At 36.2% G+C, this 21768-nt stretch overlaps 1 protein-coding gene and 1 pseudogene across 4 annotated transcripts in view; one reads left to right on the plus strand and one right to left on the minus strand.

The window, feature by feature from the left end:
- Positions 1–21768, plus strand: part of MYO3A (myosin IIIA) — a 186539-nt gene that overhangs the window by 40209 nt on the left and 124562 nt on the right. For all 4 annotated transcript variants that reach the window (XM_039877584.1, XM_039877586.1, XM_039877582.1 and 1 more), the window contains exons 6-9: positions 11255–11331; positions 15504–15649; positions 18242–18307; positions 20883–21038. In XM_039877584.1, the coding sequence (XP_039733518.1) occupies positions 11255–11331; positions 15504–15649; positions 18242–18307; positions 20883–21038 (445 nt within the window). The remainder of the gene's footprint in view (positions 1–11254; positions 11332–15503; positions 15650–18241; positions 18308–20882; positions 21039–21768) is intronic.
- LOC120614758 (uncharacterized) lies at positions 9825–9943 on the minus strand (annotated as a pseudogene).

Genomic DNA, 21768 nt, shown 5'->3' on the forward strand with positions numbered 1-21768 from the left:
CCTTCATTTTACATTTTGGAAACTGACGCTTCGGGAAGTTCATTGATTAACTTTAGAAATTAATTGTTTTAATATCCAAGGAGGTAGCTCTCTAGAGATCTGGCTTAATCCAGGGATGAATTTCAGAGTATCTAAAGAGAAGTAGATGAATAGCATATCTTTCAAACAGCCATGCATGTGCCATTTTTTTCTCAGCTGAGCTTTTGAAAACTGTGGAGCAGCTTTGAGTGTGACAGTGAATTCCTGATTAAAAGCTGGGAAACAGGCAGTCTGTTTTGCCAGTTGAGTTCAAAGCTGTGTGTTTAAACAATCCTAATACTAATAAGAACTTGTGCCTGAAATTTAAAAAAACAACAATAAATGCTGTTCTATAAGCAGGGCCCTGACTCTCCTTAGAAAATAATTTGGCTCCGTTCTAACAGACCCAAATGGAGACTTAATATTTAAGTGGAAATCTTATCATTCTCTTGCTCTAAAAAAATGGCTAGATAAAAATTGTCGAAACAAGTGTAAGTATGCATCTTCTCAGTTATGAAAGACAAACTTGATAAACCAGTAGCTTTGAGAAATGGATCTTTCTGGGATACCCTCTGAAATTACCTAGATTAAAAAATATACCTAAATGATAAAGAAGATGGCCTTTTATGTATCTCTATAAAGTAGTCATAAGTTAAAAAGCTGACAAAATGAGAGCTCTGGTTTTAGATTAATTGACTTAAAGCCTTAAGTTTCGGCATCAATTAGAAAAGAGGTCCAGCTGCCTATTAAATGTGTTCCTAGTATCTGATACTAAAATACTATTTTTCGCATATAAGATAATGCTTATATTTCCATTCTCCATGGTAAGAGGACATGGATCCAGTTCACCTAAAATGATTTGTAGGTTTTCATATGAATTGAAACTTGAGGATGGAGATGCATGCATAGTGAACCTTCTAAAGGGCAAAAGGAATAAGATATGGTAAGCCACAAATTGCAGAATCAAAATGAAAATCAATGTCTTCACTTTTTATTTAAATCAGATATTCAGAGAAGGCTACAGTTGGGGGTAAAGGTTTTAGAATGCATGTTATTTGAATTTCTCACTTCCTAAAATAGACGGTAAGCTCATTATTGGATACTGAAGATCTGTATTGGGACGCCTGCCAGTTCTCAAAAATGTCCAGAACGGAACTCCACCACCTCATCCATCCGAGTAATCTGCTTCCTATCAAGAGTTTCTTGTCTTAGAAAAATTCACAGGTATCTACTTTATTGCTCAAGCCAGAAATCTTAGGTTCGTCCTCGAGTCTTCCTTTGTCTTCACGTCCCACATCTACAGTCAGTCACAGAGCTCTGTCTCTCTATTAAATTTCCTCAGACTCCATCTTTATTGCTCCTCTCCAGTCCTAGCCATCATCTGTGACCCGGGCTCCTGTAGTTACACTTCCCCGAACTCCGCACGTCCAATCCCACTCCCTTCTTTCCAGTTCATTCTCCACACGGCTGCCAGAGGGACCCTTTTAGAAATTACTTCTGATCCTGCCACTCATTCTCTTGCTGAATATTCTGTTCAATGGCTTTGTCTGGCCCTTGGGAAGGGCTTTCCACTGTGCTGGCACAGAGTAAGCACTTAATGATTGATACTCTGTTTATACTCCTTGGTGCTCATCGGGTACCCTCTCTCCTGTTTTCTAAGAACCAGGTCAACTTCTTTCAGTTCCTTAAACGTACCACACTCTTTCTTAGTCAGGGCTCTGGCCATGTAATTGAGTTCTATGATAGCCTTGAAAAATTGAGTACGTCAATGTACTTTCGAGAGTACTTCAAAATTTATTAACACGCTTTCCTCTTTTGCCTATCCAAGAATATGATCTTCACCCCAGTCTGCCAGAGGCATCTCTCTGTCTGGAGGGAGATTAAGGTTTGTTCTAGAAGGAATGCAGGAAAATGACTGAGGTAATATCTAGTTTTTAACATTCAAAAATAGGACTTTGTAGCAAGACCCGGGCTATCTCTTGAAGAGGTCTGTCTAAATTGCTCTGTCTTTTCTTTAGCGTATGGAGAGAGAATTTCCAGGGACACACTGTAGAGAGAACAGAAACAAGAAGGAAACACTTTCCGACTCTAGGGTAATTGTGGGAAGATGATACAGAGAAAGAGGCAGGAGAAATGAAATGAGCTTATAAAAAGTGAAGATAACAACAAGGGCAGAAAGAAGCTTTTACCTTCACACTTCCCACCACTGTCACGCAGTGTTCCAGGGGAGGCCACTGTACAGTCTGCCGCAGTCCAGGCCAGGTTGGGCCACATCGTTGTCACCTGAAATATAGGTGATTAGGTAGAGGAAGGACTCAAGCTGAGCTTCTTCAAACCTTTGCCCTTAGTTTTCAGAAAGCCCAAAGTACCCAAGGATCTAGGTGGGGGAGCTTCAAAAGGGTGTTGTTCAGGAAAGGAAGTAAGACAGAACAGATCACCTGGGCCAGGTCTGAGTAGGAGTCACAGCCAGACCTCAGTGTTTTCAGCTCCAGGTGAAGCCAAACTGAGCCTTCATCTGCCAGAACAACTACATGAGAACAGACCCCAAGCCCACGGAATGCAGATGCTAGCACGGGAAACCAGCAGGGCCCCTGGCAGCCAGGCAGATGAAGGCGCATGGCCCCAGAGACCAGAGACCCAACACTCTCTTCTTTCTGCCACAAGGTCTTATAAGCCATCCCTTGTCCTGTACAAACAGTACCATCTTCAGGAGAGAAGAAGGAGGAGGATACCATCTAAAAGACAGAGCAAGCACTTTTATCCAAAAGAGACTGAACTCCATCTAAAAGGACTTATAGATTTAATGGATCCGACTAAGCTTTACATCCCCCTTCTGGCTAGGCAGGAGGGACACAACGATAGACCATAAAAATCATAGGTGAAATGAAGAAATTATAATTTCTCTGTCTATCTAACTATAGTGTCATTAAATTTTGTGACCAGTTACAAACGTGATGCTCTCCCTGCATAGAAACCTCCTCTCACCCACGTACCCAGCTGACTTCTTTTTGCCTGGCTGAGTGCCTCCCCAATACCCTATACTTAGTTTAACCAACCAGTTGTCACATTTGACTGTAATCATGTTTAATTGGACACCTTATGCTGAGCTATATGCTTCATGATGACAGGGTCTCTTTCTAGTCTTTCACTTTGCATGGTACTGGCACATTGAAAGTGCTTTCGATAAATACTCTTGAATGAATGAATGAATGAATGAACGAATGAGAGGCATTTTCTATACATTTTGTGACCTTGAGAAAGTCACTTAAAATCTCCAAGGACATTAATCTGCTTATCTACAAATATAAAAAAAAGAACAGTCTCTGCCTCATACAGTTGATTGCCATGAAGAGTAAATGAGATGAGACAGGTAAACTAATTAGTAAAATTATCGACATTTTATGATTTTAAAAAACCTGAGCTATTACTGTTATCAGGAAATTATATTCTCATATGGCCTCTAGCTCAGTGCTGTACACATAGTAAATAAATAAATAAATACTTTATTAGTTGCTAAATGACGAAAATCTGAGTTCCTAAAATATTCGTGCCTCTTTCTGTTTAAAAAAAAATAGCACTTTGCTAGAGTACATTTAGTATTACTTTAAGTATCAAGCTACTTAATTACATTAAAAGTAAGATTCAGTTTGGTAATATTAGTTAAGAAAATCTTTTTAAAATCTTTTTGTTTTTTTGCTATGTGGAAAATTCTTTTACAGAAAACCACCAGACACCTCAGTGAGTAAAAAGACAGGTGAGCTTATAAACATTATTAATGAAATACATTAGCAGTCACTGGTGTGTGTGATCAATCAATAAATAATATGATCTCCCCGGAGAAAAATCCCTTAGGCAAGTCAACTAATGTCTGAAAAAGCAGTCCTGGAACAGAGAAGTGAAAGAGACTAAATTTGAAGGGCAGTTTTCAGTTCTCATTTCTCTGGATTTCTCTCTGGGGAACTTTATTTCTAATAGGATAGTTAACATCTCAATACAAAAATAGAGAATGTACTTCTTGTGATTTATTTAGACATCATTCTTATGACAGAATATCTTATGGCTTTAAATCTCTTATTACCTACATGCCCAGTTTTAGACCAAATCTCCAATGAGTAATATAGGTCAAAGAGAAGTTGTGATTTATTTGTTAAAACCTACTTTTTAGCATCAAGTGAGGCAGTTACACATGAACTTAAAAACTATGACCTTCTTTTTATTCTTTCTTTTCTTCCCAGATAATTCAGAACAAAAGCCTTTAGGTGGGGCCGAGCAAGCATGGGAGTGTGGAGTACAGCACTGTGGTTTGGGCCTGAAACGGATAAGGAAGACGTTCATGCTGGGAGGGTGGTAGTAATGAGGGCTTGGCACGGGGTGTTGGTTGAGTCCCCACATGGGACAAGGAAAGCATTCATCTGACGGGGGGCGGAGGAGATAGGGTGATGGTGACCCCAGTCAGGTTGTCAAAAACTGAGTTAGGTAAGAATGGCATCTGCTTAGGGATCAAGATGGAGACGAGATTGGTTACATAAAGGAGACTTAATACAATCGGGAAAAATAATGAGGACAATGGAAACAAATTTCTTACTGTTAGAGAAAAGAATGACATATGGAAAGGGAGAAAACTAAACCCGATGTTGGACTGGAATTGGAGGTAATATATATATACATATACATATACACACACACAGATATAAAAATAAATGTAATGTCACGTGTATGTTTGTGTGCATACATGTTACTTAGCTCTTAGCTATTTCCACTAAGGGGGCTTACAGGCATTGATGCCCCAACAGCAAGCACATCAAGCGCCTGACTCTTGTTTTTATATACAAATCTCACCTAAGAGGAAACAAAGATTCTTGGAGAAAGGCTGATTTTTAGGAGTATATAAGATAAGCCTACAAATTAATGTGCCAAAAAGTAAAGAAATCCTCAAAGAATGAGGAGACATATCCAAAGGATACAGAAGCCAAATGGAAGCTATTCTCACTGACCAAATCTGGGACAATATGAGCTTCAAAACAATGATAATAATGATGGTAATGGTGGTAACCCATTGAATAAAATAGAAATCCATTAATCTACACTTGCATACTTACATTCGTAATTGGATGTAAATGAATGGAAAGAAGTGAAAGCTTTTCTATACAGAAGAATGCCAACTAATAAATATAGAAGGAATAATAAAGTTAAAATTTTTTTCATTTGGCAACCATCATAGTAATAACTCATCCAAGAACTTCAATGGATGCTAAACTAGTGGGTTAAGCTTTTATTAGACATCGAATATATACATAGTCTCAAAATGGCTCTCCACAAAATACTTAATTATAAAAGAAGAAAAGAAACTTTAAAGGGCAGAAGCCTGGCAAACACAAACTTAATCAAGTGATCAAAGTGGACAAAACTAGTAAAGGGACAACTGAAAATCACAGAGCACCCGATAGGATGTAATGAGAAGACCTTAGTATCATTGCCATGATATTCCTGCCAAAAATAAAATCATGAGAGAATATCTGACTAATCCAAATTTCGGAACATCCTACAAAATAGCTGGCCTTAAATCTTAAAAAATGTCAAGGTCATCAAATTCAAGGAGAGATTAAGGAATGCCTCCAGATTGGAAGAGGCTCAAGAGACATGACAGGTAAATGCAACACATGGTCTTGGATTGGATCCTTTTGTTGTAAGGACATATTTGAGACAATTGATGAAATTTAAATTGGGTCTATAGATTAAATGGTAGAAATGTATTAGTGTTAACTTTTCTGAATTGTTAGTTGTATTGTAGGTATTTAGGGGAATGTCCTTGTTTGTAGCAATTACACACTAAAGTATTTGGGGGCAAAGGGGCATCGTGTAGCCCACTTATTCCCAAATAGTTTCGGCAAAAAATTATTTGTACTTGTCAATTTTTTCTAAGGTTGAAATTATATTAAATTTTTTTTTGCACTATGGAATAGAGTTGGAGACTTAGCACAGAAAACTAAAGATGTTAAGATATATATCTAAAGATGATATATATCACAAATATATATTTGGTAGTTGAATATTATGAATTTTGAAAATTTGAGGGCTAGTGCTTTATAGAATGAGATAATATATTGGAAAAAATAGGGGAAAGAACAATTTTTAAAATATAGCAGAGCTTTAGCATTTTCATACCTATACACAAAATTATTACTTTACTCAGCATTTGTTTTTCTGCTTTGGGAGATGACCTTTACCTTATCTGAAAGTAAAGACATTTGTAATTTTTTTGTTATATAAAGCAAAACCATGAATAAATGGACTCTTTAGAGTTTTATGGTTCCAGCTATGGGCTCAAATGTTCCTTGAGCTGAACAGTAAGTTGAGTTAAGTTGTGCAACATTATATATAATGTCGTATGTCTTAGTCAAGAGTCTTTTAGATGTAAGGACAAGAAACTCAAACTAGCTCCAAAAAAAGAGTAAGATACAAAAGGCAACCTCATAGATGAGAACAGGACTGAAGGTGCTGAGAGTGAGCCAGAAGGATGGAAGGCAAGAACCATGACTGCTTACTGCTTCTCGCTCTCTCACTGGAGGAATCGGACCTCTCCTCTGCTTCTCTCTGAGTGTCTACAGACCGACCTCTGGAGTTCTCACGTTGCCCATTGAGGCTCTTCAAAAACAGCAGCCTCAGCCTTCCCAGTCTGTATAACCTTATGGGTTCAGTGCCAATGACTAATTGACCTGAACCTTTAGCATCCCAAGTTAAAAGGACTTGGGAGTGGGAGAAGGAGCTCAGTTGGACCAGCTGGCTCAGATGGCCCTTTTAATCCAATCAGCCATGACTGGGGAATGGGCCGATATGGTACAAGCAAGCCTGCCTGGACCTTTCTATTCTGCAAGTACCTGTGAATGAAGGAAGATTTTTTTTTTTTTAAAGAGGATTGTGGAAAGGGAGAGACAAAGACATTTTCTAAATACTCTAGACAGTTTTGTTTCTTATGGATGTGCACTGCCCAGAGGAGAGTTACATGTATGATGATAGTAAATGAAGTTCTCTGAAATGGTCTGGTCTGTTTGAGCCACATTGGAAACCACATATATGATGTTTCTTCTAACTCTCTAAGACTCTAAGAGATCTCTTGACCAGAAGTATAAAGCCTGCACGTTTTTTTTTTCCCCTCTAGAAACAGGACTTTATGCAACAGGGAACAGCGTTTTTGTACAGACATCGACAGCCCCGGGAAGCCTTGTTTCAGGGCTCTAAAAAATAGCGTGAAAATTCCCCATCAGTGTAATCAGAGCAGAGGGCTGAAGAATCATTTACATAAACCTCCTTAATCTTCCAGTGGCTTTGACTTCCAATGGATTATTGCCCTCTCTTCTAGCCTGCTTTCTGTTTAGCCCTGATCTCTTTTTGGTCTCTTGGTTTTCTCAGTGTCCTCTCACTATCCCAAATTTCTGCCTGGAATTTTCCACCCTTTGGCACCTTCTCCCTTGAGATGCTTATGTAACTGCTTATTTTGGTGACTTATTCCATTAGTTCCTCTCTGGACAAGATGATTTTCCTAATCTTTACTTCCTAGGGCTCCTGAACTCATAATTTAGATTCCTGCTGCCTTTTAAAGTCATTTGTGTCAATCATTTTTAATAGAATTTTGTATTTATCTACCTCCTTAGCTACTTTTCTTGTGAGAATTTATACTAAGTAAAAATGCCATTTGTCCTCAGGAAACTCATTCTTCTCTCTAGCTGAAGTTTACTAACCTGAAAATGAACACATTAGACTTCATGACCATTAAGTTGCCTTCTAGCTCTGAAACTGTTTGATTGTGTTGGTAAAATGATCTTCAGGTTTAACAGTCATTGCAGAAACAGTCAACAAACATGAGATTCGGTAAATGGCTTCCCCTCTCACTTTCATAGTTGGGCGTGTGTCCTGTTTTTAATTATTAATCATTTAGTATTCTCAGACTCGTGGGTTTCCTATACTACCTAGTTGCATTTTTCCTTTTTTACTTATTTGGTTACTGTTTTTCCTTCTTCACATTCTGAGCTGACTTTTTCTGTTTCCATACAGTTTAAAGGAACCAAGTATAACACATTCTTTCTGCAGGATCCCAACAGACACTAAAAGATATATGAGACTTCAAGGCATTGCGATCCATTACCCAGCACTACTTAGACTAGCAGTCTTTGAAGAGGGTGTGAATCAATATAAGGGTGTTTGTAAAACATCATCGAAGTACCAAAAGAAATATTCGTACCTCTATTGTAGTTATTATTTTAATCTCATCCTTTAAAATTATCTTCATTTATGTTGCATAATGTATATATTAATACACTAGTAAATATTTTGAGACTAGTCTATATCTATATCTATGTACAGTATGCTTGCTCAAAAGTTTCTTATTGCTTGAGATGTGTGATTAAAGTGTTTGGAGGCCAAAGGTTTGCCTTAAGAAATTCTTAATCTCATGTTAGTATAAATATAAAAATGTAATATAACCTCAGAGTACTATAAAACCTAATAACTTAGGCTTTATAAACTCATCATTCACTATTACCCTTGTTAATTTTCTCCTTTATATGTAAAATCATTAGGTCTTGTATTAGTCAGGGTTCCTTGGTTATAAGCAACAGACACTAACTCTGACCAACTTAGGCAAGAGCTGAAAACAACACTGGCTGGCTTACAAAAGCAAGGTTGATACCCAGCCTCCTAAGAACCATGCTGTGACAGACCTAGACCTCAGAAGTGGCATCACCTGGACTACTCTTTAGAGCCCTCCCATTGGTTGACTCAGCTCTAGTTACTTCCTTTGAGTGTCTCCACTCAGGAGTCACATATCCAAGAAAAAGAGTCTGAGTGGTCTGCCTTGGGTCACATGCCACGCCCCTAAAAAAACCTCTTTTAGTATCTTCCATGTATATTTCCTGTGGAATATGGAGGCAAGATCCTTTCTTGCCATCCATGGCTGTAAGTTTAAACACCAAGACAAGACTACTTGCTGGAAAAAAATGCCAGTTCTAGTGACATAATCTTTTCTTCATATCCAGAAAGAGAGAAAAAAGTATCACGTGATTAGTCTAAAATGTCACTTTCCTGCCAAGAGCAAAACTTTTGATTTTTCACTTGGTTCTGTTTTTTTCCTTTGCCCTTTACATTTCAGTTAAATGACATTTGAATTCTTAAACAATCTTCATGAAATTGAAACAAAAATGTCCACCAAGGTTCAAATATAACTTAAAATGTTTTCATAAAAAGAAACCCTTAGAACAAATTTTAGTAAATTTAGAATCGATTTTAAATTAAATTGCTTTTAAAATCCATTTACTTTTTTCACTTATATAAATAAATCACTGATTATACTGAAACTACAGAAAAATTCGGGTTTAATCATTTCTGCCTTTAATTCATAGAAAAAGATAAGGTGCAATGTTTAGATTTAAATTTAATTTTTCTGAAAGATAGCATACCTGGAGCAGAGGTGGAGGATGTATTTTGGAGAAATGTGATGTTAAGCGTTGATTCCCTTTCTTCGGATAGTCTGTTAGAAAATATTTAAGGAAAAACCTTAAAGCACAGATTAGAAAATCTCTTTTTTTTTTTTCTTTTCAAACATTTTTCAATTAACAGTTGACATTCAATATTATTTTGTATTAGTTTCAGGTGTACAGCATAGCAGTTAGACATTTATATAATTTGCAAAGTGACCCCCTGACTAGTATAGTACCCACTTGGCACCATACATAGTTATTACAATATTATTGACTATATTCCCTATGCTGTTCTTTATTTATTTGTTTGTTTGTCTGTTTGTTTGTTTATTACACCTACAGCACCTAGTCTTCCTATGTGGTCTCCCATCCAAGTACTAACCAGGCCCGACCCTGCTTAGCTTCCGAGATCAGACGAGATAGGGCACGTTCAGGGTGGCATGGCCGTAGACTGTACTTTATTTTGCAACTACTAATTTGTACTTCTTAATCCCTTCCTCTTTTTCATCCAGCTCCCCAACCCCTTCCCATCTTGCAACCATCAGTACGTTCCCTGCATCTATGAGTCTGTTTCTAGTTTGTTTGTTTATTTTGTTCTTTAGATTCCACGTATAAGCAGATCATATGGTATTTGTCTTTCTCTGTCTGACTTATTTCACTTAGCATTATACTTTTCAGGTCCATCCATGTTGTCGCAAACGGTAGGTGGAGTAGGTCATTAAGGGATGCAATTACTTACTGTGGAACCAAAACATTCTGCCTACTTCTCTGTTCAGGTATACTTCCACCAGTGAAATCCCCATTTGGCTGAATTTTATGACAAATGTCAAATGCCATCTTAAAAGAGTTAAATATATTTAATTTTAAATTTCTGTTTGTGTCTTTGTTCTACTTGGCTTATAAGATAAACAGCCAGAGCCTAAAATGAATGTGACATCTGGGAGGTACTTTACAAAACAGGGCAATCAGAGAGTGGAAGCTCATGATTTTGGTATAACCCATCAAGTCTAGAGCAGGTCAAGGGAAGCAGCACTGAACAGTTAGAGGCAACCAAACCCCTGTATGAGGAGCCAGAGTATGAACATCAGGGGTCAGTTATGATTCTATCTAATCAGGGGGAATTAATGTGATGACATGATTGAAATATTTGGTTAAACCTCTGCAGAGTAGTCCTTTGGTCTGTAATCTCTTTAAAGGAAAAAGAACAGATTCTATTAATGGCGTTGGTTTGAATATGTGTAGTTGATTTGAAACTTCCAGTCAAGTGTGATTTGACCAAAGTTGGGAGATGGAAAATGATTTTATTTACATTCACAAGTCACCTACTATGTACATACCACCATATAAAACATTCTCAGATTCACCAGAGTTTTGGTAGTGGGCACAGGGGAGGGAAAGGAGGAAGCATACTATTCAAATAACAATATGTAATATTGTCAAAATACGTAATACAGACAAGTAGTTAAAAATGTAGAAGATCAAAAGAAATAGAGGTTAGTATGATCAGGAGTGGATTAAAAGTCAGTATGGGGAACCTAAAACTCGAAGCAGGGCTTTAAGGACAGACAGGTTTGATTATGAGAAATGGAAAATACGAGGACCATTCTGTAATTTGGCTATGCAGAAATCCTGACTTAGGATATTTGATGCGAAGTTCAGGTCCAGTGGCAACTTTAAGGGAACAGAATTTTAATATTAGTTTATAAGCAAATTTATTGCAATTGGAATTCATGCAAGAAGTAAGTCTCGTCTCTTCCTTCCAGGCGTGTCTGCTCAGCTCACCAGCACCTGGCACCGTCGGAATACGTCTGTAGGAACACCATTTTGGATGGCTCCTGAGGTCGGAGTTTTAAGGGAGACAAATGTAGTATTTGTTCCTTTCAGACTTTCCTTTTTATGAGTACTGTATCTCCATATGTGTTGTTTTCATTTGGATTTTGGCACGTGTGAGAAGGAACACGGGAGGTGCCCAATAAATGGGCTGCGAGTGATTATATGAGTAAATGGATTGAATAAATGTGTCGATTAGAAGAGATAAAGAGAAACTACTTGCAGCCTTAATTTTTCATTAAATTTACTTTTAATTGGTTAGCATGTATTGATATGAATGATATTTAGATTCTGTTTTTTAAGTTATGTTGGAAATATTATGGAAACCCCTAGCCTTTGCTTAAAATCAGATTTACGTCTATTAACTTATGTAACAGGTATCCACATTGAGTCTCTGCTTGGGGGCTATGTTCAGCTTTAGCAGATTCTTTCCATTATTACCTTTGGGAGTTATAGATAAACTGCCAAAATAGTTGGAGAAAAATGTCTCCTAGAGTCACAGCTTCTCTCCACCATCACTGTTAATACTTTTAGTCTTTTTAATCATGTTTATCAGAAGAAATACTTATGTTTGAAAACTCTTTCTGCAACCTTTAGGAAAAGCTCTGTTATTTATCTACCATTTTCTAGAGACTGAAGGGAGGAGAAGTAATTCAAATACTACATTGATATTGCAAAATCTTAGAATTGAATTTGTTTGAGAATTAAATCCTGATATACTGTTTCTATTTTAATACTAAGTCAATTATTAGTTGCAAAAAAGTTAAATTGTAAACATAATATAAAATATGGAGAAAGGATAAATTATCTTTAAAAACTTTTAAAAACACCAGTGGATTCAAAAGCTTTTTAACAGAGAGTTTAGAATAAAATTAGAAAATATAGTCATATAAGCGAAAACAAAATTGAACAAGAAAATTTCAAATGTGAGTTGTCTCAGAGTTTATTCTGATATGTTGCTAGATTTAAAGCTTTTGAAAAAATTTTAAAAGTGAGAAATTAAAAAGATATAACAGTAATACCGAACATTGAATCTTATTCACATATCTTAATAATTAATATAATAAATACTATAATATATGATTATATAATTAACATTAAATACTATAATATATAATTATCATATCATTAATATTAAATAATCGATAGTCTAGCTTTATATTTTTTCATTTAATTTATAATAACAAAGCCATTATTATATGTTTAAGTTTGTCATTTAGTGAAAACAATTTTTATTAATGGATCTTGGAACCACTCTGAGTAAAAAGAAATATTATGATCTATCTAAAATTTAATTACTCGAGCCCGATCCCGTCTGATCTTGGAAGCTAAGCAGGGTCAGGCCTGGTTAGTACTTAGATGGAAGACTACCTAGGCAGACCAGGTGCCGAAGGCGTAAAAAAAAATAACAAAGTAAAAATAAGAGATTGTAAACTGAAGGTCCTTGCAATCTGTGAGGTCAACCAAGGGTTGCCTCCTCTAAAAATATAAAAATAAAAATAAAATTTAATTACCAAAGTATTAAATGAGTTAATAATTGAAATTTATATTTCTTAATATACAATTACTTGACAGTCAGGAAAGCTTGTTCAAATCAATTATCAGTTGAAAAGTGAAATTCTCGATTTGATATTTTAAAATAAAATTCTAGATCAAAGGTGCAGCATTTGTTGGTTATATAAAGCCATTCTTCCCAAACTGGAGTACATGTATGTTAGCATGCAGGGTAACTATATAATGTATTGTATAAGCCAGGACATTTTGGAGGATGAAAGGGAACAGCGTTCATAATGACTCTAGTAAAGCAAGCATAAACCAAGAATGTCTCTGGCAAATTAGGGCATACATTCACCCAAGCCTGTGAGGAGATATTCCCGGACCACACGTATGAAGCCATAAAATAATGAATTATCCTGAAGCAACAATTTTAACTAGGAAAAAAAGCAACCGGTGGGGCAAAAGGCAGTTTTACACTAAGGCAGACAAAGATATATTATACAACATTATGAAAAATTCATATGAATGTATTTTTATTTTTAACAAGTCTGTTATATAATTTACATACCATATAACTCATTTAACTTGTACGATTTAATGATTTTTAGTGTATATTTGCAGGATTGTGCAACCATCATCACAATCTAATTTCAGAACAATTTTATTCCCCCTAAAAGAGATCCCACATTCATTAAGAGTCACTTCACATCTCCTCCCAAAGTCTTCTACACTAGGTACCCACTAATCTATCTGTTTTCTGTCGATGGATTTGCCAGTTCTGGGCATTTCATTTAAATGGAATCACAATATGTGGCCTTTGTATCTGGCTTCTTTCTCTTAGTGTCCATCCATGTTGTAGCATATATCAATACTTCACTCCTTTTGATGGCCGAAGAATATTCCGTTGTATGTATATGTATCATATTTTGTTTATCCATTGCCAGCTAATTCATGTTTGGGTTGTTTCTGTTTTTTTGGCTATTATGAATAATACATCTATAGATATTTGTCACATGAATTTTTAATATAAAACTCGGAACGCTTATGTTTACTCCTGGTAATTCAGGCTGTGTTGTCTGATCTTAGCAATTCACTCTCCTATGATATTAAAATCACTTTGGCAGGAAAAGTTGAGAAGTGCTGTGTAAGATGATGTCCCCTCTCTGTCTGTCTGTCTGTCTGTCTTTCTCTCTTTCTCTCTCTCTCTTCCTCCCTCCAAATACACACATATATATACCCACATATATATACGCATACATATAACTTACTTATTTACATATTTATTATTGGCCTTCAAACACTTAGATTTAGATCATTTTATGACCTCGTTTATTTGCCCGTGAACCCACGACCCAACCAGAACCAGAACATTACCAATAGCATACATTTGTTTCTATGTTCTTCCTCTATCCCATCTTCTTGCCTCTTCCCTGGAGTAACTCTTGTCCTACACGATATGTTTATCATTGCCTTCCTTTTATTTTTCAGTCATACTCGTATGTTTACAAACTGTTTTCTGTCATTGCTGTTAGTGTCAGGTATGAATAAGGGTATATTTATGAAGGAGTCACCCTACCAAGATGACATATGTGTAAATGTTACCAACTAAACTCCAGTGTGCCAACACAGAGGGATTTTACTGTGTTAAGCTGATGTTAAATGGAGTCAGAAAGATGAAATGTTATTCCAGACAGCGTCTTAGATTTCTTTATTTTTATGTATCATTCATAATACTGTAGTTAAAGGATAAAACTCTAATCTGCCATCATCCCCAAATCATTTTTTATTTGTTTTGTGCATTGGAATTCACAAAATGCAACATTTCTAAAAATGTAAAAAATGGTTTTTAAAATGTCAGGTTGAATCTTCTTTTTATGCTCACTGATGTTACAATTAGTATTCAGATTCCATCGGTATCTATATTTACATATTTAGAAATAAATTGTGAATTAATTATTTAATCATTCTTCTATGTAACAGTATTTTATAATATTGCAAAAAATCCTTTTTCCTTGTCTCTCAATTGCATTCTTTGATTAGTGAAAATTTTTAAACCCCAGTTGTAGTTTCACAGTTTAGTGTGCTCCGAGAAAAGTGTTAATAAATCTTTATCAATGTTCACTTTTATTTGTTTATTTTTTATTGTTGGCATAAACCTTTCTGCAGTCCTTCAAACTTGTCTCATTCCTCCCTTAGGTACCCTTGCCTTCTAGTTGCCAGAAAACATCAAAGCCATTTAACTAGACTGCTCTCAACTTATTTTTCTTTACCTCCTTCACTTTTAAGTCATTATAGATATGTTCTTTATCTTTGCCGAGATGAATGTCTTTGTTTACTCCTCAGATGTTTTTCGAGTGACTGTCTTTGCACAGTCTTTATCTGTGCATTTGACCGCATCTCTTTCCATTTGAGACACTGTTTCTGTCCCCTTTCTGTTTGGCATTTTCAAAAATACTCCTTTTCATAGGCTTCTTCCCTTAAACTTGCAAATCTGCTAAGGTATTCTCTGTTCTTAGACTAAAAACACTAGTAATGATAATAATTTGAGCTTTTACTCTCTCAAGTTACTGCCTTTACTCATAACTACAGACTTCATTGGTTTGAACACATACACATTGTTCTAAACACCTTGAGACATGACTGTTAAAAGTCATAATTTCATTTCTTTCTTTCCTTTTCTACTAGGTGATTGCATGTGAACAGCAGTTGGATACCACTTATGATGCCAGATGTGATACATGGTCCCTGGGCATCACAGCCATCGAGCTAGGGGATGGAGATCCTCCACTAGCCGACCTGCATCCCATGCGAGCACTCTTCAAAATACCCAGGTGAGCGGGCTCTAGCACTCGGTCTAGCATCTGCAGCCCAGCTTTCTTCCTCCAGCCACTGGGTGCTCACCATGCTCCTCTTGGAAATATTCAGACATATTTTAGCAAGTTGGAAGCAGAGTGGCTTGGAATATCATTTTGCTTCTTCCAGGATATTGTATTGGTTCAGTAGTTTCATTTCCCTGTTTTAAGTAGGAGAGTTTCTCTTAATACTCATTGTGTCTTTTTTTCTTTTGCAAGGATTAGATCTCAAAAAACAACAGTTCCTCCCAATCTTTATTCCAAAATTAGCCAGTGAGGCACCCTGGTCCACAGTCTGGGCAACAGTGATTTGCTTTGCCTCGGCATATCAATCTAGTGATTTTCACTACTTGCTAAGACTTCTCCTTGTTTAGAACTTTACAGTAATATCATCAAGAAAATTATAAATAGACGTTATTGATAAAATTATAATGATTTAAAATATGTTAATGTCTTGAATATATTAACATATATTAGAAGAAGAATCTCTTCGGAGTCATGACAATATTTCCCTACATCAACGCAGACCCCTTCCCTTCGGTGTGTATGTCAACAAACTTTTCCCTGCTTTTTTCTATTACTAATTAAACACTATTTTATACATGTTTTGGCTAGTTCCTAAATATTTCAGAAAACTGACATGAAAAGACTGCCTGTTTTGATTATAGACGTGTTTTCTTCTGAAACTTTCTGACGAATTTTGCCTGACACAGTAATTCTAATAGAATTCACATAGAGGGCCTGTGGTGACAGGGGTCCAAGGCAGAGTGGTAGGTGGCATGTCACAGTTTGTTACTGCGTTCTCCATTAAGTTTTCTGGTCCCAGTGCCTGTAGAACATAGAATTACATGTAGAGAGTCTTGGAGGGAGTTTTCAAGTCCGAAAGAAATAACGCCAATATTTCATATTCATTTCCAGAGGGATCCATTTGGGATAGTTGGCATATAATTAAATTAGTGTAAGACTGAAGCATAGGACTTTGTAATTTTACCTTTGAATTTCCAGTCCTATCTATAGATTCGGAATTATAACATCTTAGATATATGTCACCCTTTACATTATAATGTCAATGTCTCTTTCAGGTCTTACCGTTTGTAAAATATACTGCTTATTTGTTAAGTAGGGAAATGAGATTACAAAAGAGAACAGAAAACTGGCTCTATACTGTGTCTAAGATATTTCAATAAATTTAGGGAAAACAAAAATATATATATTTTCTAACATTTACTATTATTCAGTCAGCATGTGATGGGAAGCACCATGCTTCCTGAACCATTTCAATCATGGTTTAAATGACCGTGGTTAGCCTAATGTTATTACTCTTTGTGATGATGCCACATGGAAGAGTGATGACACTGTTACTATATGTCATACCTGCGAGCAAGGCACTTCTGGAAACTGCATCATCTTAGTTATTCCTTGCTACTTTTACCAGCAGTATATTTCGAAAATTGAATTCTGAGAATTCCTACCGACTGTAAAAACAATTAGGAAAAAGGGATCTGAAAAGCGACCCAGTTCTGAGTGCTCTAAAACCATCAAAATGTTGTTCCCCTAAAGCGAGCCAATAAATCTCTTAGGACATTTTCAGGAGAACAAGAAATAAAGCAAGATTGGTGGAGAAAAGAATTACTTCCTTTAATGTGCGAATCAGCAATCTTCAAATAGTTCTAAAGATCGTAAAACGAGCTGTCTGCGTGATCGAGGGTAGATGAGGAGCTGCACTTTTCTTTAATGAGCCTGTACAAACTGTACATTAATTTCATTATAAGCTATTTAAGGAGTAATGCAGAACTGAAGACAAAGTGTTTCCATTCCGCTAATGAAAAAAAAAAAAAGCTGTTAGAATTAACATAAAGCGGTACTTCAACAAATTCAACTATCATGGTTGATCAGTGTGGTTTGATGAGAGTTAGCTCAGCCTCATTTTCAAGTGAGGCTCCTTTGTGTTCACGAATACGCTTCGAAAGAAAAGATTTGTCCAACTTAAAATGAAAGGCATTAATAACAAAAACTTTTAAGTGGCATTCAGAGCGTTATAGCTAATCATATTTTCCAGTTCCTTACTTTCATAACCTATTTCCGGCCATGTATTCAGTAACAACAGAACGTCTCGTGAAGGCATTCTTTTCTGCCTCTCTCCTCTGCCTCACTGCGTCTTTTGAATAATTCCTTCCAGATCACCTCTGTGCGCCCTGGATATTCCTCAGAGACTTCTGCAGGACTCAAAACAAAAAATCTTTTCCTGGTACTCATTGTTTCTGTTCTACTAAGTATTGATGCTTTCCCCTGCAGCTCTCAGGTAAAAGCAAGGAGATTCTTTAAAAGAAAAATATTATCAGTTGGAGAAATTGGGTCATCTAGTAAGTGCTTTCAGAGAAACAAGGAACCTATCATTTTATATAACAGGTGATTAATAACTCATTACCTGCCTTTGAATAGAAGAATCATAATGCTCAATTTTACTAGCAGGACCTGTGAAGGCAGCAATGGATTAGTCCATCTGGTTCTGTCCTAATTTTGCTCTGACTAACCAAGGTCCACACTCCAACCTTGATTCTTATTTTCTAGGAATCCACCCCCAAAACTGATGCAGCCTGAGATATGGTCAGCAGAATTCAATGACTTCATTAGCAAGTGAGTAACAAGTAATAGAGTCTTTTTTAAAAAAGTCAAAAAGATAACCATCCTAACTTTGAAATGTTCTTTTTACAACAATTCCTTGGTGCTTCTGAATCTCCTCCTTACCTCTTATCTATTAAATAGCCACTGAGGTTTCCATTATTTTCTTCAAAACAAGTATTTGTAGTGTCTTATGAATGCTCAGTGAATTCATTATTGCTCAAATATTGATCTTAGGGTCATGTTTATTCTCTTACTGATAGCGATGCTTCTGCAGAAGTTTCATTGTCCAGAAACATAGTCTTCTGTCCACCTGCCTTTTGCAACTATGCCCTCAGCATCTCCCACCTGCTATTCATTTAACCCTTAACTTACCTGCATCATTAATTCTCATCACAGTTAGGGAATAGTCACTGCAATTGGTCAATCAGATGATCCTATAGATAAATTACTTACACATTTGAAATTCAGTTAACATTTCTAATTTGACAGGTAGTTAGCCCAAGTGCCTCCAGACAAGTGACTCAAAGCTATGAATCAAAAGTCATTTCTATCCCATAGACTTTTTCACAATCTTTATTATGACTTTACCTTATAAAATAAGGTAAGGGGTGATCCCAGGTTATAAGTGGGAGAGAGGGGTCATTAAGATTTAGTATGTCAAACTCCACTCAGAAAATGAAGAAAGAGCAAAGAAAGCAGAGAAACCAATAATATTTGTACATAACTGATGTCATTGGTTTTCCTACCAAGATTATCTTCTTATTCTTATAAAGACAAGAGACTTAGATTTAAGGGTTGTGAAAACCCAAAAAAGATTGATAATCTTTTTTTTTCTTGACTTTCACTTAACCACTGAGTATGTACTAGAGAGTATTTAATAAACTACAATCAAATTTCATAAATCTCAGGAAATTCGTTGATGACTTTGAAGGGCTCCCACAATTCATAATTATGCCCCATGTCTGCAGATTCTTCCAAACTGATCCTCAGTGGAAACTGCTGACTTTGACATATTTCATACAATTTCACCTCTGAGGAATCTGCTGACATTGACATATTTCACATAATTTCACCTCTGATTTTCTCCAGGCAGTTAGTAGTCTGTCCTGTGTTCTATCACTGTATTTTGTGCATCTTCCTCTAATATAATTGCCACTTTTATTTAGCTACCTTCTTAGAGGTCTTTCTCCCCAACTAGACAGTAAGCCACTCCAGGGCACTGAATGTGCCATATTCGTCACCGTAACTCCAGTGTTTTAGCGAAGTGCCTGGTACATGTCAGATATTTGATAAGGTCTTACTACAATAAAATAATTTCACATGTGACTAAATTGCTGCAGATCTCAGAGATCGACACATTCTGTTAAACTAAATGGGAACCAAGATCTCTTGTTTTTATTTTCAGACATTGTCCACCTTATTCCCTAGTGCATTTTCCTGGGAAATATCTTTTTTGGTAAAGCCCAATAAAATAAGTTGCCAAATTACCACCCCAAGGAAAATTAACAGTAAAGATTAGAAATAGCTCTGCTCAAGTCAAAACATGGGTTTCTTCCTCTTTCTTTTTCTCTATCCCCAAATGGCAGCCCAGCTCTGACCAGTTTTCTCGTAATCACAGCCCCTCAAAACCTCAGGTTTGGAAGGATGTTAAAAATTTATATAGCCCAAACTCAAATCCAGAGTGTAAGGCCTTCTTGAACAAGTTCACTGAGTGGCCACGCAGCCAGTAAACTCCCCTAATAAAAATAATCATACTTCTCAACGCAGCCCGTTCCATCATCGGTAAACTTCACTGTTGGAAAGTTCTTTCTTATACTGACCTGAAATCTGTTTCTCTCTTAATTCCATGAGTTGATCCTAGATTTTTTTGTTCTTTGTGACCACTGAAAACTGTCTAACCCTCTTCCACATATTTGAAGACAGCTGTCACAGCGGATGGAACATCCTAAATTTGTCCCAATGCTCCTCCTGTGATGTTGTTCCAGGTGCTGTCACTCCCCACCTCTTTTTTTCGGGACTCTGCTCTGGTTGAACCTCTCAAGTGTGACCTGCACTAGTACATCTACTGTCTGACCTCAAACAACATCTACTGACGTGAAATTTAAACATCTTCAGCACGTTAGCCTTCTCAAATGGGTTAGCAGTTTGATCATGTAGAAAGAAATAGATCAATTGAGAAGCCTTTAAAAGCATTAGTAAAGGGAAACTGAAAGTTTTATTTTAATTTTAGGTAAACATTAAAACTGTAATGACTTCATTGTTATTTATCTTTAGCTACTGACTTACAAAGGGGACTTTTCATTGGAGAGCAAGTTTAATTTTCACTGTGCAAAAATGCTTGCTGGGAGACCAGGGAAGTAGTACTTAGTAGGAAGTTGGTGTCACTACTGCGTAATCACTCACAGATGTGTGCACTGTCACAAACATTCTTTCGATCATCTTGCAGTTTAACACTTTTTGAGATATGTTTCCTGGGCTAAGCAATTATGAGAAACACTATTCTCTTCTGTCACAGTAGTTTTTAGGAATACAAATCATAATTAATCTAACTTATCTGATAATTGCATGTTCTTTTTTGCCAGTGCAGGTGCTTGACTAAAGATTATGAAAAGCGTCCAACAGTGTCAGATCTTCTACAGCATAAATTTATTACTCAAATTGCAGGCAAAGATGTGATGTTGCAAAAACAACTCATGGAGCTCATTGAAATTCATCAACACGTGGGAAGCACAGAAAAGGCCAGGTAATCAAATAATATCTTGACTCCAAGAGTTCCAAGATCATCTAAAGACTCTGAAAAATTTTATAATGCAATAGTTGTTAAGGTGAGAATAGAATTCATTTGTTTCCTGGTTGTGGTTTGGAGATAAGGAGGCATTTGTGTGAAAAGTGAATGTTACATGTTGAATTGCATCCCAATGTTGGTAAAATTAGCAGCAGCGTTTTTTAAACAGCTTTATCAGAACAAAGAATGTGAACTTCAACAGATGGTTAGTATTGGTGTGTATTTCTTGTATTTTCTGCTCCTCTGTAAAGTAAGATACCTCAGATTTAAAAATCAACATAAAACTTGAAAGACTTTTTGACACTGTTATTTGTTGGTACAGTGTCCCTGGTTGGATTATATTCAAAAATCGTTTTTAATGTCTTTACACTTCCTATTTGGATTTTTAAGAATCTACTATGTATAGTTTTATAATATCGACTATATTTTTTGCTTATTATAGAGACGGTATACGTTTATTTTAGGAAATTTAGAAGATACGGAGAAGTGTACACCATAAAATCAATCAAGTATAACATTCTAATCTATAACCTTCTAGTATCTTATGAATGAAAATATATTTTAAAACAAAATTGGAATAATATTTTTATATGTTCTGGAGCCCGCTTTCTTTCACTGAATAGTGAATATTCATGTCATTAAATATTTCTTCTACCACAAATTTTTAAATTGCTGCACAGCATTCTCT

Source organism: Pteropus medius, unplaced genomic scaffold, assembly GCF_902729225.1.
Source record: "Pteropus medius unplaced genomic scaffold, Ma_sr-lr_union100, whole genome shotgun sequence".
Taxonomy (NCBI): domain Eukaryota; kingdom Metazoa; phylum Chordata; class Mammalia; order Chiroptera; family Pteropodidae; genus Pteropus; species Pteropus medius.